Raw genomic sequence first — 20,093 nt, forward strand, 5'->3', positions numbered from 1 at the left:
ACTTCACTATGGAGATCTACTGGGCTGAGTTCCAGTTCCCCATTTCCAGTGTGGAAAGATTCTGGACAACTCTATTCTTAGCAAGCATCTAACCTTGCCTGGTGAGTCAGCGTACTGGCCCGGCAATTCTACTCTTCCTTCCACCTCTCCCCGGATACCATCTTACAGGGTCACAGACAACTGAGTGGGGGAAACTGTGCCCTCTAGGCAAAAGGGAAACACTTGGGTTTTTGAGCTGTTCCTGTTAACACTCTTTTAACAAGAAGGCCACACTGTACTCTGCTCGCTTTTACCTGGTAGGATCTAGAATTGAGGTGACTGAGGGTGCACAACATACAGTCCACTGCTTACAAAGATCCGGGTAAACTTGACTTTCAGTTCTGCTTGTACACAGAGAAACAGCACACTTCAAAACCCATGTTCTTTCCACTATAAGCTCTCAGAGTGCCACTTCACTAAGTGTGCTGGTAAGAGGACCTTCACATGAACCTGTGAGCTAATCCAAATGCTGCTTTGCAGGCCTGCTGTAACCCTACGAGAGCCAGGGCAGGTGTCCATCATCTGCACACACACTCAGTGCCTGTCAACCATGCTTCTCTCTGGTCCACAAAGGGAGTGTTCATATACCCTTGCTTCCCTACTCAGAAAGAGATGTAACTCGGTTCCGCTTTGCTAAGCCCTATTTGGCAATGTGTCTAAACACATGCAAACTTAATTAGTTCAGGAGGGGAACCCAAGTGCTTGCAGTGACAGATAAAAGTAACAGGGAATGAGACAAGTCAGGACTGGCAGGGAGTTCTTACTATGGCTGTTCCCCCAGCAGGCGGCTAATCAAAGGTGATGCTGCTCAGAGCTGGGGATTAACTGGCACTCTCTTGGGCAAGGGGCTCATAAGCTCAGGGGCATGATGAGATGCCCTTTGTGCTTCCAAACATAAACATGAGACTCAGGTGTCCAAAATGGTACTGACTATGGGTCCTTATAACTGACCCCAGGAGCAAGGTGGATGGCACACACCTGGAGTTTCAGCACTTCAGAGGCTGAGTCAGGACAGTGATCTCAAGACCAGTTTGTGCTATAACACTGAGACTCAATCTTGAACTAGAAGCAACACAACAAAACAAGCAAAGCACAGATCATAGGATTCATTTATTTGTGGCCTTGCAAGAAAGCTCTCTGGCAGTGCCAAATCATCCCCTCCACATCCTGGACAACCATGCCTTCACCCCAAAAGGAACATGAAAGTCTATAGCTCCAACACCAGATGAGATAACAGCTCAGGCTCTGACCTTCAGAGCAAACAACAGACAAGGAAGATGGGTGTTCCTACCAGATCACAAAGTGGGAATCATGAAAACAAGGACTGAAACAGATGGTCAAAGGCTATGGTCCAACAATGGTTCTAGAGAGCCAGAGGCCTAGGTTCAAATCCTTGCTCTGTCAACAAACTGGGTGTATGTCCTTGACAGACTACTTATTTCTGAGTCTTAGTTTCTCAACTTATTTTTAAAACTTTTGAAAAAGTGTTACAAAAAGAAATATTTCAGGATTGTAAGATGGCTGAGTCAGTAAAGGCTCTTGTTTTGATGCCTTACTGAGTTCAATTCCCAGTATCTTCCTCTGACTTTCTGGTCCCATGACATAGCATAAACACACACTTTTAAAAAATAAATATAAATAAATAACTTTTAAAAATAACTTAATTGATAGGACTGTGGCAAGACTTAAATGACTATGTGAAAGCAGCACCAAAGATTGCTGGTAAGTGCTCCATAAACAATGGCTGTGTTTACTCTCTGCTTTTAAGCCTTTTAGGAGTCCCAGCCTCCAGTCCCAGAAGCACAAACCTCTCAGATACAGTACTTCCCATGTGCCCAGGAATAAGCTCCTTGTCCCAGGCTCAGACAGACTCAACACTCTGCCCTTTTCCAGAGCAGGTATTCTCCAGGGCCACTCAGCTGTCCTTTGTTTAACAAACTACTGGCCTATGTGGCTTGCTGGCATAATTCAGTGACCAACTGTGTACTTAGCAAACGTGAGGTCTTAGGATGGTCCCCAACACTATCACCATCCCAAAATTTTAAATATTTACTAAACATCTACTACACATCAAGCTTTGTCTGAGGATTCCAATCGTGTTCAGAATCTAGTGAAAGAAACAGATGAGTTTCTTTTATTGGAGACAAGCTGTGATAAAATTCCATGAAGGACTAAATAAACAGGCTCCAGGAACACGGAAGTGGGAGAGTGCACAGTACTGAGGGAAGTAAGCAAGAGCCTCGATGGTTCCAACAGTGTAGACCTGACCTTGAAAATAAAGGTGCCTTGACAGGATGAGGCAGAAGTGTGATTTGACTGGAGTCAGAGCCTAGAAGAACAAATGACCTGGAGAAACCTCTGGTTAGAGTGTCAACAGGATTTGGAGATTAACTGGTTGTGGCTACTAGACAAAGGGTGGCTCTCAGGTTTCTGACAAGGTAGCTGAGTGATGTCACCAGGCATTACAGGAGGGTGAAGAGAGGAAGGCAAGGGCAGTGGGGGTACAGGAAGCATCCGGACACAAAGCTTGATTTTCAAGCAGCTGATAGAGAAGATCTCTTGACTCTGGCAGGATCATGTTAGTTGTAATTTCTCTTAGGAAAAAAAAGACTAGAATGAGGGAAAATGAAAGATAGGACGGGGATAGAAGCAATACCAGTATTTAAGAAACACCAACACTGTGGAGCATTCTTCTAATCCCAGAACTCTGGAGGTAGAGAGATCTCTGTGAGTTCAAGACCAGCCTAGTCTGCAAAGCAAACTCTAGGATAGCCAGATACTTATGCATATACATATACATATACATATACATCCCTGTCTCAAAAACAAAATCACCAAGACTTAGGAAAAACTAAGGAAAGAATGAACAGCAAAAGTGACTAAGGGGGAGAAGTCAAAGAATCAGAAGACACAAAGTTAAAGACTATTTCAGGATGACTTGATTGGCTTTACTGAATGAGCCTAGAAGAAACTGCCTGAGCCGCAGGCAGCACCCTCTAGCTTAGTGCTCTCTGGCGGGTCTCTCATCACTTCACTTGGGGTACCAGCAGTCTTACTCTTCAACTTGACTACAGCCTAGTGCACACTTCACCAGCAGTGAGCAGGGGTACAGTGAGCAAAGCCCATTCTAATCTCTAGACTTCCTTAAACCTCCAGTGTTCTAGGTCTACCCCTGCAGAGTGCAAGCCAGGGTATAGCATGTAAACCCCAGAAGGCATATAGCCAATTAAAGACCAGTGCCAGCCCTGCCCTTATCTGTAGCATGGGGTTCCCTGAACCAACTCTGAGCAGTCCCCGACCTCTCTTTTACTCAGGCTAGTGCTCAATTATCCAAAAAGGGCCTCTTTGCAAACTGTACTGAGGGCCTGTGCCTCCCTCCAGTCAGCCTTGCCTCCCCCCCCCCCCCCCCCCCCCCCCCGCCAGTCTTGCTTCTGTCCTTTGTCCATCTTCTTAGAGCAAACGCCCACCTGGGAAGCATCTAGTGTACTCCTCAGACACATGCTGTTCAGTAGGTAAGCCTGGAGCTACAGACCACAGGCTAGAAGTCAAGTTCTTCAAATGTCCCCCTGCACAGGCCTCACTCCTTACCAACGACATCACTACCTGCCCTCCATCCCAAGGATGTACGCTCCCCAACTGGCCAAGCAGAGAAACAAGAATCCTCTTTGGGAGTGTCAAGGCACAGTAAGATAAGGAAAGGACAGTCAGGGAGAAACAGGGAGCGAAACAAACTAAACCATATAAAGTATCTTTTCTATAAAAAAGTATAGAAGAATATTAAAGCCGAGTGGTGGCAGTGGCGCACACATTTAATCCCAGCACTGGGGAGACAGAGGAGGATCTCTGAGTTTGAGGCCCAGCCTGGTCTACACAGTGAGTTCCAGGATAGCCAGGGCAACCGAGAAACTGTGTCTCAAAACAACAACAACAAAAGGGGAAGGAGGAGGAAGAGAAGGAAGAGGAGAAGAAAATTAAGTCCAAACCCACTAAACTAAAACTAACATTAATAGTACCTGGGACCACAGCCTCAAGCCCTACAAATCTGGAGTATCTACTCATCCACCTCTGAAGAAAGATGGACACAAAATGATTTTGTCATGACAAGAGCAGATTTCTTTGCTGCAGTGGGGTTTCTCCTGCCACTTCAGTTCTCATTTCTCAGTGCTGCACTAATCAGGCCTTTTCCAACAACCGTGATGCGAACAGCTTGGGGGCTGAAGGAACAACAGCAAGGAGACGGAGCGGGGCTCCCGAAACGGGAGTGTGAAATGAGAGCATTTGCTGAATTCCTTAGACTTAGTTAACTCTGGAAATGCATGTCAGAATACAAAGTCAGCCACATACTAACAAGTTATGAGTGTCAATTTAACACACCCTTGTCAACCGCAGCAGCAGCTTTTGCCAGGCGCACAGTACAGGGTGGCTCAGCTGAGAGCCACTGACAGCCGCTACCAAGGTTTCAGAACACCAGTAAGCAGTGCATGGTCACGCCGCACTACTTACCTTCTCTCTCTGGCTGCTTTTATTTTGTTACACATTTAATTAAGAGCTTTCCCAGCAGTTATGTGCAGTCCTGCTTCTTAAAGGCAGTCAAAGGCCCTCCTCCCCTACCCTGTTACCTAGCAGCAGCTGCCTCTGGCATACCTTTCTCCAGAGCCCCAACTTCTTCACCAAACTCAAATCATCACAAACTGAGAAGTGTTAGAATTCCCTTCTATTTAGTTGGATCTTTATCTCTGTGAGCCCCCAAAGTATTCTACTTTGTTTTGTTTGCTGTTTATAAAAGGGAGACATCGCCTCCTACCAGAGACAGTAGTTAGTATATACACTTGGATTCTGCAGCCCAACCTAGGCACTGTTTCTCATGAAGACACAGAATGGCAGTGCAGCACAGGCCAGAAGAAGCTTGACCAACGAGTACAGTGTCCTTTAAAACTGCCCCTCCATCTCATGGGACAGCTCCAAATAAAGGAGCCCAGTAGCATGGGCTACTAGTCCCATGCACATCAAGTTCTCTGATGCATGCAAGTACACATAATTCACAAGTGACAGCAGAAGGCTCAGAAGCACCACGACTAGGAGGATGAAGACACCAGTGAGGAACGCACTGCAAGGCAGGAGTCTGGGAGAGGCTACCTGGAGGAGCTGGACCCTGGACAAGGTCAAAGCATCTTCTATTTGGGAACAGTTTCCCCTGACTGCAAAGCCCCTCTATAAGATTCTCTAGGCTTCAAAGCTACTTAGGAAACACAATGAGAACAGCCTTCCTAGACTAGAGCTGTGGCTCAGTTGGTAAGGGGCTTGCCTAGCATGCACAAAGCCCTGGATTCAACTGCCAGCACCACATATACCATGTGTGATGGAACACATTTATAATCCTTGCACTTGAGAAGTAGAGGCAGGAGGATCAGTAGTCATCATAGTGAGTGCAAGGCTAGCCTGGGCTAATAATATACAAGGCCCTGTTTCAAAGAAATACCCTTGCCCTCTCACCTTTGCCATTGATGCTTTTAATTCTCATCTGCTTCCAGACTTCCAGACCCAACCCATAGAGCTGCCCTGTCATGTGGAAGCACAGAGACACCCTGGAACAAGCCTAGAGGTGTGCAGCTAGTCTGTGTGCACATGGGGCATGTGAGTGCTGTGTGCCTGTGTGTTCTGCAGATCACTCTTCCTGACTACCCAACAGAGCTGAAGTCCAACAGCAGGCCTGACACCCAACTGGAGGTCTAAGCTTACTTCAATGACCAGGGTCTAAAAAACATAAGAGGGACAAGGGACCCTGATGAGAAGATAAAACCTGATTTGAAAGCAATAGTCATTGTAGTCTATACCTCATCCTCACCAACACTCACCTTCTGTGCACACACATACATACACACACACAGAGAGAGAGAGAGAGAGAGAGAGAGAGAGAGAGAGAGAGAGAGAGAGAGAGCGAGCACTTGCTGCTGCTTCAGTTACAAAGAACACAATGGTATTGATTCCATCATTCCTCAGCAAACAGCGCCCCCACCCCCTCAGTCCCCAGGGGGCTGTCTGAAGCCAGGTATCCACGAGGACAGACAAGAAGCACAAGTGTCAACCCAGCAAAGGAACCTGTTCTGCCTTCCACAACTAGACAGCATTAGAAGACAAAGGAGAAGCAGCAGTGGGGAACAAAGGATGAGAGAGGAGGGTGGTGACTTGGGCAACTTCCCAGAAGCAGCCCTCTCTCATCAGACATCAGGCTCTCAGTTGATAACCAGGGTCTTACATACTAGATAATAGGGCAGCATAGTAACAGCTAAGAGAAAGGACCCTGGAGCCAACTGCCGAGTCTGAATCCTGGCTGTGTGGCCTTGGGAAATTTACTTAACTTCTCTGTGCCTTAATTTCATTAGTTACAGAATAGAAATATGAATAGTACTTACTTCATAGGATTAGTGAAGTTCTTAGAGAACTCTGAATATATACTATGTACTCTGTTTAAAAGGTTTTTTTTTTTTTTTTCTTCAAGACCCTCTTTTAATGGCTTCCTCCTGGGTCAGTAACACACAGGCCAGCCATGAGAAGAGCTGCTGTGAGCAACAAGACTTGTCAAAAGCAGGAAGGGTTAACAACAGCAGTCCTAGCAGGGCCCCTAACCTGTCCCTGCCCTGTTCTAGAGACGCCTAGAAGCCACAGCTCCCAGCTTTCCTCTACCTCTGGTGGCCTCAAAGACCCAAGGACCCCTGATCCCTAGCAGGCTTGAATGCTTAAGCCCTAAAAGGCAATGCCTGGTCCCTTAGATGCCAAGCCCTGAAGCAAAGAAGCCCTCTGCATACTCACATGACTTTCAAGTCCCAGTCTCCGCAGGTGACAAAGATCGACTTGACGTTTGGATCTAAGAGGCCTTCCTTCGCCATCCACTCATCGACCCTCTGGAAAGTACACAAGAACAAGTGAGGTCATCCTTTTCCCTGAGCCCAAGAACAGCGCAACAGTAACACACAGCTAAGCAGCTTGTAACCAGAGCGGGAGGAATGGTAATCTCTCCCAGGAATGCTCTGCTTTGCTCTGTGCTCTCAGCCTTGGCTGGGGACTACAGAGGTTCTTGGATGATCCCTTCGGGGATGATCTCTTCAGGGAGATACCACAGCCCGTGTGTGGTAGGAGAGGAAGCCCTCTTCTACTCATCTCTGTGTGGCAGCCTGCTTGTGATCCCAACTGGTAGTCCAAACACCCTTCTGTGACTTAACTGTCTCTTTCCTTGGCTGTCACACAAAGGCATAGCCCAATGCAGAAACAGGCGGTCCTGGGCCCTAAGAGCAGGGCAGAAAGAGACTGAGACAGGACCTTACCTGCAGCCTTGATCATCCCTGTGCTTCTTCAGATTTGCAGTAAGTGCTTACTGTGTTTAGGAACCTTCTTCTTCACCAATAGAAGATGAAACCCATTTCCCTTCAAAGGAGGTCCCACTGATGAGCTAGAGACCCTCCTAGCCGAGAGGCAATGCTGCTTTATCTAGTTGCTCAAAGCTTTCAAACCAACTCAAGGATTCCAATTCAGCAGAGCATTCTGAGGACTGAGCTCAAGTGCTATACAGGGAAAGAAACCATTCGGAAGCACACCTAAATCCTTCTCTTCATGCCTCCAGCTGGGTTTTACTGTTTGCACTTACAGTGCAGTACAAACACAGACATTGGTATATAACAAGAGAATTATCATAAACAATTCATGAAGCACTGCCTATTTTTTTCAGAATATCCCAGGCACAGAGAAGGAGTGCAGCCAATCATACCATGGCTTCCACTTGCATAGGAGGATTATTTTTTAAGTCCCTATCATACAGTAGTTAGAAACAGAATTAAAAGTAAGACACATCTGGTTCCAATCCTTGGTTCTTCCTTATGTTGTTGACTAGAAATCATTTTAAAGTCATTAAACACCACTGAACCTCAATTTCTTTCATCTATACAACTGGGTAGGATGACAATCCTTACTGAGGTGTTCTGAGAATTAAATGTATAATATGTGCTAATGTATCAAATGCCTCCCCTAAAACAGACAGAAGCTGAGAGGAGAGACAGGGTGGTGAACAAGCACCTGTACTGCAGGAGGAAGAAGGTACAACATTGCTGACAACAGCACCAGCATGGTGACTGTTCAAGTGACAGTCAGTTAAAATCTGTCTTCCCTAGCAGACTGTAAGAGAGCAGGAATCCTGCTGTCCTGTTCCAGTGTTTTACTCAGTTCAAGCCTGTTGCCAGGCATGTGGCACACCTGCCATTCTAGTAGTCGGTAAGCTGGGAAATTGAGGATCTCAAGTTTGAGGCCCGTCTTAGCTACATAGTTCAAAATTAGCCTAAGCTATATAGTAGACCCTGACTCAAAACAATAGATACTTGATGACTGAAAATATTAACAGATGCAAATTTAGTGAGAGCAAAGACTACATGGCAGAAAACTGCAATGGACTGCAGAGGGGCTGTGTGATCAGTAGTAATGGAGGGCACATGTGGGCCCTAAGGAAGAATGCCCATCTAGCAGGTATAGCTAGCTCCCTGGCACTTCTGAGATGCTGGAGGCATCCAGTAATAAGACCAAGAACACCCTCTAATTCTATGGCAGGCCAGTAACCAGTATGTAAGCGCTGCTCCCTAACACATACTGGCAGACCACACAGTCTCTAAACCTTTCACAGTCTGTATCTATACCTAAGAATCAACCCCAGCCAAGGAACATCCTATACAGGGAGGCTGGGTATCCCGCAGCTGATCTGCCTCCCTCAGCTCTCTAGCTTAACCCCTTATGAGCATGGACATACATGTGTAGTCACACTATCACATCTTCTACCCAAGGTCACCTAAAAGAAAAGATAGACTTCACTGACGAGAAAAGATAAGATCAACCCAGAGCTTCCTAAATCCATAAAACCTTACTTTGGCTGGCTGGCTCTATATACTCAAGTAAGTGTCCCACATGGTAGCAACCCAACACCTCAACTCACAGTGGGGAAAAGAGAGCAGAACAGAACAGGACTGTCAGAATGACTCAGCCAGCATGGCCATGGCTGTGCCCCAAGAGGCACTTAACACTCTACCATGTGGCAAAAACTTAGTGAACATCTTTCACTGTGAGCCTGCCCAGATACACAGGCCTGATCTCCCCTGTTCTACCTAAACGAAACAAGGCAATAGGAACCACCAGACAACTCCAATCTGTCGGCAACCCTTCCCATCCCTTCCCATCGCTAACAGTATACTGAGCCCAGCCTAAGCTCTACTCAGAATAATAAATCAGGCAAGCATCTTGCTAGCTGCCTTGGTTGGGACAATATTTTAGTTCTGTATCTGACTCAGGACTAACAGGATGGGTATGATGTGCTTATCCTCCATAAACTCTACTCAGATTGATGCTGGAAATCTTCCTCCTCACCTACAAAACACCAGAAGTGGATAACATTCACAACTTTCTAAGCATCCCACTCCAGGGCTGGCCTGGGCTTGTCAGAAAGGTGTCTTGTGAACACCACATCTCCTCTCAACTCTGACTACTACTTTAATGACCCCAGTCTGGAGCTGCCAGGACCTAGCAACAGACATTCCTGGGAAATGCTATCAACCTTCTATCCTTTTTCAAAGCAAGGTTGTTTGGAGCTGCTGCTGGCAAGGACCAACCATATTGAGGGAGTCTCTCAAGCCTAGCAATGGACTACCTCTCAAAAGGGCAGTAGGTCAGGGAAGCAAACAGAAGCTACTTCCCCTTTCCCTTCCCTTTCCCTTCCCTTTCCCTTCCCTAACCCCTTCCCTTCCCCCTTCCCCCTTCCCTTCCCCCTTCCCTCTTACCCTTTCCCTTCCCCCTTACCCCGTCCCTTACCCCTTACCCCTTCCTTTCCCCCTTCCCTTCCCCCTTCCATTACCCCTTCCCTTACCTCTTCTGTAACTTACCCCTTACCTTACACCTTACCTTTTACCTTACCCTACCTTCTGCCATCTACTACAAGCACCCTTACCATGTCCAAAACTGAGCTGACATGCCTAGACCTCTACACTCCAGAGACGGGGAGTACCCACTGCCACCAAGGTAGCTAAGCCTCCCTCTCAGATCTTCTCTGTGCAGATGGGTCCAGGCTATTCAAGCCATGACTCTCTCCCAGGGGACAGGATTCATAGCTAAGGGGAAGTGTCCTCCTGCCATGCAATTGTGCCCTTGATATTCCTCCTCAACACTGAGACAGTCCAAGTTTTGGATTTATGAGTCTTAAAAACAAATAAAGCACCTAATGAAATCCACAGGCTTGTTCTTGTCTGCCCTCCTCCACAGAACAGTGCCGCTGTCAAAGAACCCTTCGCCTTAGAAGACCCTGAGGCTGGAAGGGTGAAGGGGGGTAGGCTGAAACCAAGCAGAGCTTCTTCCCTATTCCCTCTAGCTGCAGCACAGGAAGCAGCGCCTTAACCTTTCCCAGTTCCCTGAGGAGAATCTCCAAGAAGTGTGGTCTCTGCCAAGAGTTCTAAAGTCTTTAATTTGATTTCCCTCACATAGGCAATTGTTGTAATTATTCTGATTAGGAATCATTACCCAGTGCAGCCTCTGCACCCGACAGGCACATCGCATCCAGGCAAGCAGCAGTGGGGCAGGCGGCTGACTGCAGCTCCTGGAGGAGCTGACAGCAAACAAAAGCCATCGATGGGGAATTCTGGGGGAGTTAATGAAGTGCTCACATGCCACAGGAAACTACACCAAAGCTAAACAAAACCCTTCAGTCCCAGGGCTAATCCTGTAAGGCTGCAGAGCAGCTCCTCTGCCCCAGCCCACCCAGCACAGGCCTTGGCTGCGGCCAACACAAGGCCACAGGCCAGGTGAGGAGGGGTGAAGGGCTCTGTCTGACTCCTGGCAGCACTTGGACATCTTGTCAGTAACCCTGACGGGAACAGCTGGAGATGACAGATCAATGGTTCAATACTCTCAACAGCATGTCACTGATGTGACAGCAAATGTTATTCTAATCAAGCCATAATCATAGTCAAATTATACAGCAACATTCTCAGGAGGGGAGGGAAAGAAAGGCAGCAGGAAGAGGTCAGAGGTCAGGAATTAAAGGTCATTCAACCTACCTCCAGCACTTGCTGCAGGCTTGGCTGGCCATCCACCATGGCTTGAATGATCCCAGTGAGCTGTAAAGAAAGAAAAAAAACAGCCTTTGGGTAGAAAACCAAGGTACAAGGGAAGGACAGTCTATTCTGTCCCCTCAATTCCTCCTCCAATGGGACGGCTGGGGCCTCAAGGCTTCAAGCTCAGAGGCAGGCCAGGAGCTTGGGAATCATGTCCTAGGATGCTGTGAGAATATCCCCAGCAGCAGCCTAGTCTGGAATGGGCCCACACACATGCTAACAACAAGACAGGCTCCGTGCATGTTTAAACTTTTATTTGGGAGGATTTTTTTTTCTTTTAATTTTACGTGTCTTTTGTATTCAACAGGTTCAATAAGATCCCACAAATTAGTCTTAAAGCACGTTAGACTCCAGCATCACAGATGCTCCCACGGAGCCTGGTGCGTATGTGCTCCAGCTAGGCATACTCAGTTGTGAGTTTTTCCCTCTCTGTGAGCCTCTGTCCACCCAGGACTTCCCCAGGACTTCCCCATTTATACTTTTAAGAAAATGTAAGGACACAGCCACTTATTTTATATTCCAGAAACTGTTTTTATATTAATTGGGTACCACAGGACAAGACTCAGAAATCTGGACATACTTCCCTGCCAAGCAAGAAGGCCACCTGTAAGCAACCGGGAGGAAAGAAAGGTCTAATGTATAGGTTCTGGCCTAGAGATTGGCTCATGGGCATAGGTTCTACCCATGTCAAGCCTAGCTTTAAGCAAGCTTGTTGTTTTGTTATTTCAGAAGTAAATGTATCCCTCAAGCACAGAATAGGCACAGAGTTCCTATCAGTCTTAATCCTGAGGCCCTGTCCTAGACAGACAGTAGTTAAATATCACAGTGCCATCATGTCCCAGACACTGGCTGAAAATCACAATGCTATCCTATCTTGGACACTAGTTAGAGAGCACAGTGCTATAATGTCCTGGCTATTCTCACTAAGAGTATGTCGGCTGGCTTGGAAACAACTTTTTTTGTTGAAGTGGGGGAAGGGGTTTAAAACTCCGATTAAACTATAATTACATTTAATGAATGCCAAATACCTAACTCGCAGAAAGTGCCAGCTCTAAAAGGGAAGGTTATTTTCTCATAGTGACTTACATGGAATGGTAATACACACCTTTTAGGGAAGAAATTTTCATTTTAAGAATGCTGAGTTCCTCTAGGTGGGTTTCTGTAGTTCATCAAGTCATTATTAGGTGGTATTTTAAGGAAGTGTAAGGACACAGCCACTCTATTTTATATTCCAGAAACTGTTTTTATATTAATCTGTATTTTAATTGGGTAACAGCTGCTGCCTACAGACTTCCCATGGTCTAAAAGGAAAATAAATTAGAAAGATTAACTACACTGTTCTTTTGCAAGGCTTTAACCCACAGCATGCCCACCCGGCTGGCACCTCCACACCCTTTCCTTGCTTGAGAGACCAAAGAACTGCCCAGCAGAGGGAGGGCCTGAGTCAAAGAGAAGAAAAGACTGGTCTCCTGCTACATACAGTGTAGATGGAGGGTGAGGCACCCTTCATGGGAGGGAGGTTTTCCTTTGAGAACAGAGCACTTCTCTTGTTCATTCTCCTAGTACCTACTATATGCCAGAGAAGCAGGAGCCTGCACAGGTACATTAAAGCCTTGCTTGTAGAATTGCCTACTCACCACAGTGTGCTAGGCCCAGCTCGGCTAGCACCCAGAGCCACACCCAGAGCAGGAAGGCAGGTGCCCTGGATTTTCTGTCAGGCATACAGGGACCAATAGTCAGAAGTAGACTCTCATTCTCAACTCCAGGTCCACCTTCCAAAAGTCAGACTGACAGCCAGACTACAGCTGTTCATTCCAGTCTCGTTCCTTCCTGCTAAACTCTTCTAGGATAGAGGGATGGTAAGGGTCAGGGCTGTGGTGGGAAAGGCCCACGGCTACTCCCACTTCTTGGAAAGCTCCAGGGCCCAAGCATCAGTCTGCATCTAGTATGAGTCCTAGGACAAGGCCTAGTCCTACTTCTCTGGCTCCAGCCCAGGGTAATTCAGTAAAGCCCAATACTGAAGAGCTTTGGAAAGTCTTACATGTGCAGACAAAGGCACAAAGCAAGCAAGAACTTCCCCTCCTCTCACCAGGACTCAAATCAGCACCCATGTGCCCGCTAGGCCCTGGGAAAGCAGACGTAGGTAAGAAACGCATCACACCTGTAGTTTAGTAGCACAGCACTTGCTTAGCACACTCAAGGCCTCAGTTCAAACTTTAGCACAACAAAAAATAAATAAATAATTATAAAAAAAATCACATCACCTAAAAAAACAAACAAACAAACAAACAAACCAGGGGCCACCCCAAGTATCCTACTAGAAGACTGTAGCACTCCTCATTGTGGGTCAGGCCCATCTCTCCCTACACTAGGGCTGAGACTGGGGCTCCAGCTCAGCAACCAGGCATCAACAGGCTTGATTGACATGGAAGTCAACTGTGCTCGCTCCATGCTTTCTAGATAGCTAGCATTTCCAGGATGGACAGCCAGTGTAGCTCATCACTGAGTTCCTAGAAGACTGAAGTCAGCCTCAGAGTCAAAGGCTTACATTGTAGTTCCCTTCTTTGGGAAGCCTTCTAGCCCTTAAGGGACTGAGGGAGTTCTTGGAGGGAGCAGACTTATTACCCAAAGAATGAGCCACCTCTTACCAGTTCTGCCAGTGTAAACTGACTGAAGGGGGCTAAAACTGAGAAAGTTAGTCCCTGTACTTGATACACAGCCAAACTATAAATGGTGAGGGAGAGAGACTACTGTACAAAATTAACTGGAAAGTTCTATCTTAGGCCTAACTTAAAATCCTTCACGGTGTAGTTTTAAGCCCATCCCACTTAGATTAATATATGTTTGCAAAAGGCTTTCATAGCCTCACATCAAAAGGTACTAGAGTAAAGCCAAGTGTTTGTTAAGCTGAGAATCAGGGCTCACAGGCCAAACAGAGCTCAGAGGCCTTAACCACTTAAGGTAGGAGAGGTGGGAGAAAAAAATTAATGTGTGTTCTCTGATTCCTTTCACTGAGGAATTACAGATTAACTCTCACTTCTCCAGAATCAGAAACCACAGGAAGAGACTTTTGACCTGACTGATAACACTGCTGGTTCCCAATGCCCCCTACCTATATGAGGGCTTTGTCCAGGGATGAGCTGGCTTCATTGGAAACAGTAGCAACTCCAGAGAGTAGCCAGGAAACTCAGTGCCAACAGCATGTCAGCGGCCAGGCGGTATCTTTCACAGTTTATCTCCAACACAATCGTATTCTGACACCAAGACAGTTTGTTGATTACATAAGCACTTGTCTCTGGTGTGCAATCTGATAATCAGGCCCACTCTTTCTCCTCACACAAAGAGGCCAATAAATCTCACCCTTTATAAATACAGGTGCAAGACAAAGCCCTTTACTGGCATTTAGCAAAATGGGTATTTCTCTGTTTTTTGTTTTTTGTTTTTTGTTTTTTTCACAGCAACAACAACAAAAGACTATACATGGCCAGGGACCACAGCAGCCTAGCTGTTGAAGCACAAGCTCACAGGCTGGGACAGACTCTACAAGTCACAGGAAAGGAACTTCCACGGCCCTGTCCCTACCATAACTTTGTTCAGGATGAGTAACTGAGGCAATGCCTCAGGAGGCTAGACCCTTCTCACAAAGTAGCATGAGCATTTGTGTGGGACTATAGACCTGTTCAGGCCAAAGCCTTCTCTCTGTGGTCCAACGCTATACAAACATGCTCATATATATATGCACATAGGTTAGAGGTTTTGCTTGGGCGTCTTTTTGATTTATGTTTTTTTGAGACAGAGTTATTACATAGCCCCAGGCCTTGGTATTACAGCCTTGAACGCACTGGGTTAATCTAGGATGGCCTCCAACTCCCAGCCTCCTGTCTCAGCCTCTTGGGTACAGAGATTATAGGCAAGGGTCATCATGCTGAGCTATTTGCTTGTCTAAGACAGCCTCATGTCATCCAGACTGGCACTGAACCCCTTATCCTTCTGTTTCTGACTAAAGACTGTTGATATTATAGGCACATGCACTGTACCTGACCATACTAGGGTTCTTAAGAATTTTGTGTGGACTTAGAAACAGACTCTACTAGAGAAGCCACTTGGGTCCAAGCTGGAGGTGTGAGGCCACTGCTCACACATTTATTAATGACAGATTAATACATCTCTGGGTAGGTTAATCCCACAGCTATCCTGAACCTGGCTCCTGCCAGGGCAGGTAAGGCCTCCCTTTGTACCCATACTTCTCTTCAAGACCTAATTACAGCTGGGATAAAGTCAGGGCAACACTGAGGTAATGGAGGGTTTTCCAAAGAGACTTGACTCACTCAAAATGTCAAGTCAGAGGCCACCAGGATGGCTCATTCAATAAGGGCACTTACCATCAAGCCTGAGAACCTGAGTTCAAACCATGAAAGGTACAGTGAGGAGAACCGACTCCGATAAGCTGTCCTCTATCCAACATGCATTGCAGCATGGGTACATTCCCTTCCAAACACAGGGAATTTTGTTTGTTTCGGTTTTTTTTTTTTTGTTGTTGTTGTTTTTGTTTGTCTTTTTTGGGGGGGTTGTTTGCTTAAAAAACAAAAGGCCAAGTCCACAGTATAGTAGCTTACCTCCTTGGCAATAGTTCCTGTTTATGGAGCGCACATGGAACTAGACCCTCATAGAAATAGAGGCAAAAACAGACCAAGTCTAGTTCAGAACTCCAAGAACTCAGTATAGAGAAGCAAAACAGAGAAGTAATCAAAGTACAAGCTATTGGATCAATGTGACTTGGGGCAAGCCTGATCTAGGCTATTTACCAAGGAAGGCTGCAAACCTAATCAGGCCTGGAGCACAAGAAAGCATAAGGGCACACTGCAGTGGGTAGGGACATAGCAGGAGCCAGGGGTTTGGAGAGTGCTGAGATCTCAACCCAATGCCTCACAACCAGATCTTTGTCTTCAGAACAGTTGTGCAGCCAGAATCCCAACATAGGACCCCACACTCTGTGCTCTCCAATTATGGATGTTTTGGGGGTAAAACTGTCAAGAAGAAAAGGATGCTTTCTGGGCACCTCCCATCCCCACTCTGAAGGATATGCCTCATTCCAGAGCACCTACTCTTGCTGAAGGCCAGCCCCAGCAGCAATTTGAATTCCTGAACAGGCAGCAACTACTCCAAGATCTGGGTTTCTGGTCCATATCAGGCAGTGTGGCCTCAAGTGCCACACCAGTCTAAACATCCCCAGATCATTTGTTCTCCAAAACTAAGCTAAGCTAACCAGGGTAGTCTGATTAGTACCTAGATGGAAAGAGAGCATGGCACGGCTTCCAGGGCATTGGGGGTCTTAGGTAGTGGCTAGTGTAACCGTCCTCCAATGACTTTCCAAAAGAAGGCAAAAGGTAAATTAGCCACTCACTCTGATGGGAAAGGCAATTTCCAGGGGAAAGAGGGAAATGATGGAAAGCTTCAGTTAAAGGGTTAGGAGAATGGACATCTGGGCAGATGAGTATCTGCCACAAAAGGCCCACCTGGGTTAGATGGCAAACATTGGCTCTGAATTCAGGAGCAGCTCTGGAGACCCCGTACCTGGGCTAGACAGCCTCAGGGCCCATTGAAACACCTATTGCAACCTGCAGGCCCTTCCCCAGTCTCTTCCACAACAAACTGCCCAGGCTTCCTCAAGTACTTCTTTCCCCTATTTCACTTATGTGTAGAAAGGAAGTCTTTATATGAAGGCACAAAGGCTCAATATATCTAAGCTCCAAATTTATGTTTTCTGTCACCTCTGCTCCCATGCATGCAGGGCTGGTGATTCTACCACAAAATGCCTGGCAGGGCACACACTATAGGAAAACAACCACACTCGGCACCTCTGCACCATTCTGAGAGTTAGCCCTCCTAGGAGCTGCACTCCCTCCACCCTGATGAAAGCTCTTCTAAACCTCCAGCAATTATCAAAATCCAAGCTCTGTAAAATGGCGTCAGTGCTAATCTGCAGCCAAGGCAGCCAAGTACAGTACAAGCCTAGATAAGGATACTCAACCCTGGCCAGCCTATCTTCTCTGTCCTTGGTGGGGAAAGTCATGCTTTACTTTGCAGGACAGAGCAACATTAACATCTCAGGAAGCTAAGAATACCTGAACATAACAATCCCTTCCAAGTGGCTGAAATCCTCATTGCTGCACAACAGGCTCTATTGAAAATGGAACTGGAAAGAACCTGAGTCCCAGAAGTCCCATGCTACTCCTAGATTGACTCCAAGTGTCCAGTTGACAAGAACACTGAGAACAAGATGGAAAGGGAAATGATGGGGAAATCTGGGGAAAACTGTATCACTGCTGTCCCGGAGGAAAGGTACTCAAGCAGTCACAGACTATAGTCAAGTAAAAAGCCATTGCTAGGCTCTTGCCTTAACCACTGATTGGACCTAGCTTTCCCTAAGTGGCCTGAATGAACCAACAATCCCAAAGCTCCTCTCTCAGCAGCCCTTACCTCTGTACAGAAGGGGGTAAGCTGTGGGTGGACTACAGGCTGGACATACATGTGAAAAGTAGACTCAATTTCCATGGTCCGGCCATTTAACTTCAGGATGGGGAACTCAATGATTTCCTAGAATGCCAAAGAGACAGAAGAAAAGGTAAGTCATTTTAATCAATCATTTCAAATAACTATTCAAAGCCAAGAAAGAATGAGTGTTTGTGGATCATTCCTTCTGCCAGCTCAAACCCAAGGCTAGAAAAGGTGATGTCAACATTCATAATCTCATTGCTCACAATGCTAAAGCCTTCCCATCCATTGTTTGAGGGAAGGAAGACAGTGGTACACTGTCTGTTTCCCTCACAGAGGCCCATTGGATAATCCTCTAAAACAAAGAAAGGCCTTCCATCTCTTGCCCAGGCTGCTGTTCTGAAGTGTCTGGATCCCAGGTAAGCAAGCAGCCATCACACAGTACACAGACTTCCTTGTATGAAGCTTAGACACTGCCAAGTAGTGAGGTTGGACGGTGTGGGGAGTGTCTTCATTAGTTTTTGTAAGGGGGAAAAAAAAAAAGGTAACAAACAAATAAACTCCCAAAACAAAGCCAAAGGGGATATCAGAGGGAAGAACATGGAACACAAGTTAATAGAGGCCAGTGCCTCCCACTTTTCCCTTCAAACACTGCACACTCCCCTTTGCCTGCCCCTACCCGCCCAACCGCTTAGCAAGCCCTTCCCAGTCCGCTGGAAGGTAATGGAAGAGAAGGAGGAGTGACAATTTGTTTGGTGTCTCTAAGATTAATTTGTCTCCGTTATTTAATAGAGATGCACAGCACCAAGGTCCTGGTGTGCAAACAGGCTTGCAGAACGCTGGCTGTGCAGCATGCCTCATACATCGTTCCTAGAAAGGGAGGGATGCACCAGAGGGGGGAGAGGGCAGGAGAGAGCACGCGCACCAGAGAGAAGAGGGAAACCAAGGGGAGAGAATAAAAAAATATATTGCTTTTTAATATTCAAAAACAGTTTGCAAAATTTAATCAAAGCAGAGGAAAAGCTAACATTTTTACCACTTTGACATTTTTATTAGCGCTTTCATAAATTTTTAAAACATGAATGGAATTAGTTTACAACACCCACACACACAAAAAACTGCCCTGAAAACATCTGGAAGAGACAAATAGGAAATAATAAAAAAATAAATAAAAGCAAAATCTTCCAAGTAAAATTAGCATGTGAAAAAAGCCTGCACTGCAGAGACAAAAGGAAGTTCTGCCCACAAAAGGCCCCAACAATCAGCTCCAGGGGCGTGCCTACCCCAGAACCCTCATTCTAGAGAAGATCTTCCTAGAATCATCAAAGCCAAGGCAGGGACAGCCTGGAAGAGCAATATAGAAACCACCACTGCTGACTACTCCTGACCACACTCAGGGAATCAGTGGGCACGAAAACAGAAAGTTGTCAATTGTCTTTATGTCCCAAGGAAGACAGCCACCATCCTTGCGGAATATATCCACTAATATTTTGGACTTATTTCTTTAAGTATTTATTTCAATCCAAAGCATAACAGTAAGGCTGAAAAAAAAAATCAATGCAGTTAGATTTCATATTAAGAGAAATTTAAAGGCTCTGGCTGCTTGGTATCCCTAGGCCAGTGGTTTTCAACCTTTCTAATGTTGTGACCCTTTAATACAGTTCCTCATGGTATGGTGACCCCCAACCATAAAATTATTTTTGTTGCTACTTAGTAACTGTAATTTTGCTACGTATGGATCGTAATGTAGATCTCTAATAAGCAAGATTCTGATATGTGACCCCTGTGAAAGGATCATTCAACCAGACTCATTAGCTGATGGGAGCTTACCTGCTACCCCTGGGCTGATCCCCAGAGATGAAGAAGCTGAAGAGAACTTATTATCAGATACAGGAAGAGCAAAATGGCTGCAAGGTAAGGGCAAGAAGACCCAGACTGCTCCTTAGGCCAGCTGGTAAGACACTCTTCTGCCAGTGGAGCGAAGGACTCGTTCTCCAACTGGTAAGCCTTTGTTTCCATAAAGAGCTATAAAGCAGCCAAGCAGAGGAGTTTCGCTATGGAAACCTAAGTAGAGCATTTGCACATACACCATATACACTGTTCCTAAAAACTCACGCAGCCACAATTCCCAAGAGTTGTGATTCATGAGTCAGACCCCCCCCCAACCCCTGAATCTGTAGTAAATCCTTCCTCTCCTACTAAATAGGAGAAATATCCCCCCAAACTCCACCCCAATAGAAAGAGCTCCACAGTCTGGTGAGTTTGGCTGCCCTGGTGTCCAAGGAAACAAATACAGCAGCTCCTCACTAACAATGTTAGCTAGGCCCGAAATGAGATTTAACCTGTGACACAACTGTACTTTTCATTTAAACTTTCATTGGAAACAAACAGTGTTTGGAGACCTGCAGTTTGTCCTGCTAATAA

At 46.2% G+C, this 20,093-nt stretch overlaps 1 protein-coding gene across 6 annotated transcripts in view; it reads right to left on the reverse strand.

Moving 5' to 3' along the window:
• Eri3 (ERI1 exoribonuclease family member 3) overlaps positions 1 to 20,093 on the reverse strand; it is a 130,733-nt gene that overhangs the window by 81,343 nt on the left and 29,297 nt on the right. For all 6 annotated transcript variants that reach the window (XM_034503785.2, XM_076934358.1, XM_034503787.2 and 3 more), the window contains 3 exons: positions 17,655 to 17,771; positions 11,118 to 11,177; positions 6,850 to 6,941 (listed from right to left, as the gene is read on the reverse strand). In XM_034503785.2, coding sequence (XP_034359676.1) covers positions 6,850 to 6,941; positions 11,118 to 11,177; positions 17,655 to 17,771 — 269 coding nt within the window. The remainder of the gene's footprint in view (positions 1 to 6,849; positions 6,942 to 11,117; positions 11,178 to 17,654; positions 17,772 to 20,093) is intronic.

This window comes from Arvicanthis niloticus, chromosome 5 (genome assembly GCF_011762505.2).
Source record: "Arvicanthis niloticus isolate mArvNil1 chromosome 5, mArvNil1.pat.X, whole genome shotgun sequence".
Taxonomy (NCBI): Eukaryota; Metazoa; Chordata; class Mammalia; order Rodentia; family Muridae; genus Arvicanthis; species Arvicanthis niloticus.